Source organism: Branchiostoma floridae, chromosome 10 (genome assembly GCF_000003815.2).
Source record: "Branchiostoma floridae strain S238N-H82 chromosome 10, Bfl_VNyyK, whole genome shotgun sequence".
In the NCBI taxonomy this organism is placed as follows: domain Eukaryota; kingdom Metazoa; phylum Chordata; class Leptocardii; order Amphioxiformes; family Branchiostomatidae; genus Branchiostoma; species Branchiostoma floridae.
Window position 1 is genome coordinate 1,691,102 of NC_049988.1, and position 8,286 is coordinate 1,699,387.

The 8,286-nt window shown below is 38.9% G+C and overlaps 1 protein-coding gene across 1 annotated transcript; it reads left to right on the forward strand.

The window, feature by feature from the left end:
- Positions 1-3,027: 3,027 nt before the first annotated feature.
- LOC118425152 (kelch repeat and BTB domain-containing protein 8-like) lies at positions 3,028-6,827 on the forward strand. Its single transcript, XM_035833978.1, has 4 exons — positions 3,028-3,214; positions 4,678-4,817; positions 4,912-5,112; positions 5,374-6,827. The coding sequence occupies exons 1-4, from the start codon at positions 3,098-3,100 to the stop codon at positions 6,251-6,253; spliced, it is 1,338 nt and encodes a 445-aa protein (XP_035689871.1). The 5' UTR covers positions 3,028-3,097; the 3' UTR covers positions 6,254-6,827.
- The last annotated feature ends 1,459 nt before the right edge of the window (positions 6,828-8,286 follow it).

Below are 8,286 nucleotides of genomic sequence, written 5' to 3' on the forward strand. Positions count from 1 at the left end.
CCAAGCACACGGGTGAGAAACCCTACATGTGTGGGGAGTGCAGGACAGCTCACAAGTCTCATTTATCCCAGCATATGCGAACTCATACTGGTGAAAAACCCTATAGGTGTGACCGGTGTGACTATTCTGCTGCACATAAACACCACTTGGACAGGCATCTATCCAAACACACCGGTAATGAACCGTCCATGTGTGGGTAGTGCTGATACAGGACAACTAAAATGTGGAACTTATCACGACACATGAGAATTCATACTGACGAAAAACCCTACAAGTGTGACCAGTGTGACTATTCTGCTGCACAAAAATACAATTTGGACCGACATCTAGCAGAACACACCGGTGAGAAACCCTACATGTGTGGGTAGTGTGGGTACAGGGCAGCATGGGAGTCACACTTATCCCGACACATGAGAACTCATACGGGAGAAAAACCCAACAAGTGTGAAAATTTGGGTGAGTCCAATTTTTGTGTTATATATTACGGCTAAACTAGTTCAAGAAGAGAGATGATGTAAATACTGTACATGGAATGCAGTGGGAGATTAAGTACATGTACACCTCGGAAATACATTGCCATTGTCCACATGTGCCTGTACCGGAAGATGCAAACTATTTACTCTAGCTAGCTTTGCACATTGCACCAAACTAAGACAACTGTTTTTCTGCTAACACCACACAATGCATATATTTCCCAAAATATCGGCTAACTAATGCACGCAGAAAAGAAACCAAACCCAATAGCAACCGTTTCAGATTTAGTTGTTGCTCAAGATGACTATTTCGCTTTACGTTTATTTCATTACTTTATTCTGTACCCTATTATTATTTTGAGCATTCTTGTTTTCTCATGGGCATGAATTTGCACTAAAGTTATTATATACGTTTTCATGTTTGATTTTCTTTAAAAAAACGCTTTTCTAAGCCACGATGTCATTTTATGTAACGCAAACAGCGCCGAAGACATAACCGTAAGCTTGTTTGTTGAGTACGGTCACATAGGTCGTGCGATCGCTATACGACTTTGATGCCATAGTATTTTCAAGCAGGCTGTGACAGAACCAACCACTGTAAAGGATCGAAAAAAAGTCTTTTGAGTATACGGAGATAGCTGAAATTGGCAAGTCACGTACATGGCTGTCCTCCAAAATGCCCGACGTTAGCGATCGTACGGCTGTCGCACGACATGTATGACCACGACAACAGGAAAGTAAATTTACAGAATCTCGGCCGATTCTGAGCTTTTCTTCACGTATTTACTCTTTCAGAACTATTAAACTAAATACCTTAATAAGTGCACAGTGATATGCACCAAGAAAGCTGATGACCCGTATGGTGAGCTACAAGTTTTCTGTGTTATGTAAAAATGTAGACTTTGACCGTGATGTTTAAACTCTGGTTGTTTAACAACAGTGACACGAGTGCGTGTAGCCAGGTCCTTATGAGTTACATTGATACAATTCCTTTGGTTTGCAGTAAAAAGAATTGTATTGATATTGCAATCCATAGGTCTTCATCGATATCCGATGGACGAACATCATCACTTGTATTTTATTATTAGATTGGATGTATTTCCTATAGCGTGCTTAATCTTTTATCTGTTGATCTCCATATATATTTGTCTAACAACGGTTATTAACATTATATCTATTGTAAAAATTTTACAATTATTGTACTTATATTCTATTATTGGAGTCAAAATGTTACCTAAATGTGCTTAGTTTTGTATTTGCCGATCTCTTTATATGTTAGTCTGACTCCTGTTTAAAGAAGCTACTTGCAATGTTATGCATATTTGTTCACATTACACCAGTTTTTTTTTTGTTACCATAGACAATGTATATCTTTTCGCATCATTTTGTACAATAAATATTTACGGATAAATACAAAGAGGCGCCATTGTGGCATGTGCTATTCTTACGATTACGAAGTTGTAGAGATTCAATTGTTTGACAACGATTACGAAGTTGTAGAGATTCAAAGGCCTGTTGTAAAGGTAATAGGGTAAGTGTGGTATAATTTTTACAAAGTAATACACAGATGGGTGGTACATTATTTTTATTGCCGATGAAACCGATCACCAGATCGTGCATCTGATTTCTATATAGATTCACATCAGGCGAAAACGTCCCAACATTCTGAATATCGTCAAAACTATCTTTTTCAACTTGTAAGTAATATCTTCACTACCAAATCAACACTCGACTATACCAGTATCTTCCTCGCAGCCGTACAGAAAGCGATATCAGTTATTTACACATTATGGTAGGAAATTCTCATGAGACAGACATCTCATACTGCTACACTATGTGGATAATCAGTGCTTAGCTAGGATACCTACCCTTTGACCCTGAGGTGATGTCATCATCATCAACATGGCTCCACACGTCAGCGCAGTTCGTCCTCGTTCCTACCAAGACGAGAGCTATCAGCACGGGTTTCTTCGAACTGTGGGCTACTTACAGAATGTAGGGGCATTTCAGGATGTTGTCCTTGAAGTCGAGGGCCGGCGGTATCCCTGCCATCGGCTTGTTCTGTCGGCGGCCAGCCCCTACTTCAGGGCCATGTTTACAAGTGACATGGCGGAAAGTCGTCAGAAGACGGTTGTTTTACAGGTAGGGTTGACGTGACGTGTGGCTAGAATAGAGTAAACCATTGACCGTTTAGATATTCTGTTATCATAGAAAACACATAAAACAATGAAAATTAATGGTTTAGCCAAACCAACAAATGTTTTACTTCACGTCAACGTGCCCCCCTCCCCGCTTACTAAGTTACTGACCCCCCCCCCCCCCTCACTTACCTCTTTGGTATTTAGGGGTTAAAGGTCAGTTTTCGGGCCGTCATTTAAAAAAAAAAATTGTGATGTATTTCCCTGCAATATAAAAGTGTATCCTTATGATGATTTGCTTTTCTGCATAAGTGAACAATTTTATGTTATATTGTTTTGCAGGGTTTGGATGCAGGCATGTTTGGGGAGATCCTGAGTTACATCTATTCAGGGACCCTCCATGTGTCCCTGGACAGAGTGCAGCCCCTGTACCAAGCAGCCGACCTCCTCCAACTGGACTATGTGAGAGACACCTGCAGCAGCTACATGGCCATGAACGTGGAGCGCTCCACATGTGCAGAGCTGTACAAGTTTGCTGATGTCTTCTCTGTTGACATTGTCCAGAAGCGTTGCCTGCAGTGGATAGCCAGACATTTTACCGAGGTTAGTCTTTATATGTAGACTAGGAAATTGTCCTTATATTGTATTTATTGTACACAAACTACAACAAGATCAGAGAATTATATCAATTCTGTGTTAATCATAGGAAATGAAGCATGAGATATGTGATATTTGGGGTAAGATAGACTCAGAGCTATGATAGACGCAGCACAACTATTGGAATAAGAAAGGCCAACATTTGCTCGGGAGGAAATACAGCATATTTCAATTCATCTTCATCCCTATGCAAAAAATGTGCTGTTCCATATCAACCTTTTGCAAGAGTTGACCTGTCCCACAACATCATCCCACTCCAAACTTTATTTTCTTAAAAGCCCCCTTCCCTCAAATACAAGATTGGATTCTTCCATAACTCCCCTATCTATGCAAAATCAACTGGTCTATATGTGACCCATTTTCCATTTCTAGTTCTAAAGCTACCCCAATACCAAATTCTAGATCAGTTGGCTTTTTCATGACACAGGGAAATACTTTTTGTCAGAAATGGCAAAAAATCCCAAATTTAACAATTTTAAATGATGTAAACCATAGCCCTGTGTGTGTATATAGCCCTTTGGGCACATACCGTACGCAACTTTATACCAAGTTTCAGATAATTTGGTTTTCATACAAAGGCATAGGAGCCCAAACTTAACATTTTTAGTCTAAATTTTTTTTTTTTAATCCCAAAATTCAGAAATTAAAAGTATTGTATGCCCTAAGTAAAAGTGAAGAACTGTGGGTACTTGTCCTACACAACTTCATGCCGAATTTCATGTCATTTGATTTTAATACAAGGGCATTGAAATGTATATTTTTAGTTGAAAATAGCCGAAAATCCCCAAATAACTAATTTTTCAAGAGATCCGTTGTATTGTTGGGGTCATGTTTTGGACATATGTCCGATAGACCTATGGACCAAATTTTAGGTCATTAGGTTATAATACTAGGGCACAGGGGCACAATATATATATATACAAATGTATATATTTTGTCTAAACATGACAACAACAAAGAAAAACTAAATATAAGAATTTCTAAGGGCTCTATCAAAAAAGTGACTTCAAGGGAAAAAAGCGTTTGGGGGTATTTGATATCCCTACCACCATGCCAATTCCAGCTCATTTGGCCCAATAATAATAAGAAAAAGTCGAAGGAGAAGGAGAGTATTGTAGTACTAGTATGGATTGAAGTATAACAATATATTGCAATCTATACTAGTACCTGTGGTATCGGAATTCCTGCTTAAGCATGACATGTAGTTTTATATAGATGTAACTAGGTACACTCCATGCCTAAGGGTATGAAGCAGTTGTGTCAAAGCTACACTCATTATAGATATAAGGAGTATTTTGCTTACTCTTTATGATTTGCTTATTTTTTTTTACATTGTCACATATAAATACAGGATAAGCATCTTTACTTTGGTTGGTACATGTACATGCGCTTTGATTGAATCTCCACAGGTTGCCTCCAGTGAGGAATTCTACATCATGAGTGTGGCTCAGCTGACTAATATCATCAGCCACGATGAGCTGGATGTTAAAGAGGAGATAACCGTGTGGGAGGCTGTGGTGAGATGGGTGCAGCACAGCAGGGAGGACAGGTAAGTGTCATTGTTTTATAGGGGAATATTGTGGCTTAACATGCAAATGAATGATAGAACTTGTTTGATTAAGAATCCCTTACGTACCCTACAGACTGCATCACCTACCCAGCATCCTCCCTCACATCCGCTTCAACCTGCTGCCCTCAGACGACAAGGCAGCCATCTTGGATCACCCACTGGTCAGGAATGATCCTGGGAGCTCTGAGGTCATCAGGAATGTGGTACAGAAATGGAACCTCAACCTGAAACCGAGGCTTGGGATGACTACAGAAATGGCTATTCTGTACTGTGGGTCAGTATATACTAGTACTTATTCGTTTGACTTGTATAGTCCAGAACAATCCTTGCACAATATCTTTTTCTCGCTTTACACATTCCCATTGTCAGTCATGTACCCTCAGTGCCCTTTACATCTAATTGCAACTAATACATAAACATTACTTCAAAGAGCTACAGGATAAGATTTGATAGGCTGTGATTTTGGCCTCCTCCTGTAAAAATATGCGGTCCTGATTTTTTTTTACAGTTTGCGATGTATTTTATTCCTCTTCAGATCAAGAAAGCTCCTCTTCATGAACCCTCAGGAAGGGAAGTACATCAGCTGCAGGTACAGTCGTGAAGACATGTCCAAGTTCTCTGCCATGACAGTCACCAGTGATAACGACATTTACATACTGGATACTGAGGAATTAGATGATGATGAGAATCAGTTGTCCCTGTTTAAGTACAACCATGCTAAGAATGTTTGGGAGCTTGCAGGTGTGTCCACAATATCTCATGGACCGATTCATGAATTTTCTCACTGCCAGGAACTTCTTTTTGAAGTTGATAGGAACTTGTATTACCTTGCTGTTGATCGAGAAATAGACAGGCCATTGCTGCAGTTGAGAAAGTACAACCAGAACACAAAACAATGGCAAGAGTGTTCATCACTTCAACTCAATGAAACTTTATGCTCCTGTGCAACATTGTCCTGCGGTTCGTACATCTACTTCCTCACAAATTCAGCCGTGTATTGCTACGATTCGAGCCAGGACCGTTGGAGCGAGCGGACCCCACCGTACATTGAAGTCTGTACAGCCGTTGTTATGGGAACAGAGATTTTCTGCACAGATTGTGAATTCACTCAGACTCTGGTGTATGACACAGAGTCTGATAACTGGCAGGAACTCCAAGGCTGGCCGAACCCTAATCCAGAAAGCCTTGATGATGATAGTTTGCCCATTCTTTTCGTAGTAGAGAACCAGCTGCACATATTGTTAATCTGTGATAGTGACTCCCAGGAAGGCATCGTGCATTTGGTGTATGTTTATGACAAGTCTACTGATGCCTGGAGAGAGTTGAAGGCAAATATGCCTAATAAGGAGTATTTTGCACCTGGTTCTTTTTCACCTGTGGCACGTATGTACCTACCACATCTGAAGGGGACATGAACATACATCACTTCTTACGCACACAATTTTCAGTGCTGTAGTATAAGCATCTATAGAGTACTGTCCCCTAACATTTATTAAGATCTCAGGTTTTGCTGAATGCTCTCACCATGTGAAAGACCTTATGGTACATTTTATAGTTTTAAGTAGCAGTTGGGCATTTGCCAAAAACCATTGCTTTGTTTTCTTATTCAGTTTTATAGAACTGACCTAAGTGATGTCATTTGCCTTTACGTCAAGCAACTATAATTAGCAGACTTTATATCGTAAAACTTTTACAATCATTCTACTTGTATTTTATTATTAGATTTGATGTATTTCCTATAGCGTGCTTAATCTTTTATCTGTTGGTCTCCATATATATTAGTCTTACAACGGTCATTAACTTTATATCTATTGTAAAACTTTTACAATTAGAGTCCATTTCGAGTCACCAAGAGGGTTTTGAAATAATATTTGTATTAAGTTTGAACTTTTCGAAGTAAAAGAATATTTCAGTCACTAAAGTGACAAACAATTGTACAAACAATTGAAAATGAGAGTTTGAACATGTTTGAACCTATCTGGATATGTTGGAAACATTGGGAAAGTAATGGTACAAATATCTCTCTATTTAGAACAATTTAGAAACATCTATGTGTTTTTGTTATTGTTGGAACATGTGATTACATGTTCCAAAAATTTCTGTCATTTTTCCCTCCATAAAAACTTTTATTACCCCCATAAACCAAGCTGCTAAGCTGGGCCTTTTGTTTGGGTCTTGTATTTTTAGATTTTCTTTAGTAGACACTGGTGACTCCTTTGTGAGAAGCTGTCAGACAGACACAATTTCCTGTACTTGGCAGGGAAGTGTAAATTGCCCTCTTCCTAGCCCACTGACCCAGTTTCATCATATTGTTTCAATGTTCGAACATGTGATCACATGTGATCACAAATGGTGAATCTATGTTGGAACAGTTTAGAAACTATCAGAAGTAATGACTTTGATATGTTAGAAATGTTTCTAACATGCTTGAATACTGTAGAAAATATCTAAAACGTCACAATGATGTTATAAACACTTCTAAACAGTTACTTATCACAATTAAAATGTTACAAAGATTTCCAAAATGTTGGAACAAAAGGCAAGAAACACCCTCTTGGTAATGTGGAATCGACTCTATTGTACTTGTATTCTATTATTGGAGTTCAAATGTTACCTAGAATGTGCTTAGTTTTGTATTTGCCGATCTCTTTATATGACAGTCTGACTGTTGTTTAAAGAAGCTACTTACAATGTTATGCATATTTGTTCACATTACACCATTTTTTTGGTTACCATAGACAATGTATATTTTTTCGCATCATTTTTGTACAATAAATATTTACTGATAAATACAAAGAGTCGCCATTGTGCCATGTGCTATTCAAGATTATGTTTCTGAAGTTGTACTGATTGAATTTTATCTGAGAATTTGCTATTCTGTTTCAAGGCCTGTTGTGAAGGTAGTCAAGTATTATATATACTTTCACCTCACCTCACCTCACCGGTCCCATAGCCTCACCGGCCGTAGGGGCAGCACATCCATACATCCATATATACTGTTAACAAAGAAATACACAAACGAGTGGAACATTATACCCAGTGAAATGAATTAGCAGTTCGTAGGTATAATCTCTACATAGATTCGCTTCAGGTGAAAACGTCCCAACAGTGGAAATATCGTCAAAACTCCCTTTTGCAACTTGTAGGTAATATCTTCACTACCAAATCAACACTCGACTATACCAGAATCTTCCTTTTAGTGTTACACAGAAATGAATATCACTTATTTACGCTTTGTTGTGGGGACTTCTAATGACATAGCTCTCTTATACTGCTACACTATTTGGGTAATCAGTGTTTATCTAGTACACCTACCCTATGACCCAGAGGTCATATAGTCATCATCAACATGGCCGCCGCAGACCAAGAACCCCACGTCAGCGCAGTTCGTCCTCGTTCCTACCAAGACGAGAGCTATCAGCACGGCTTTCTTGGAACTGTGGGTGAC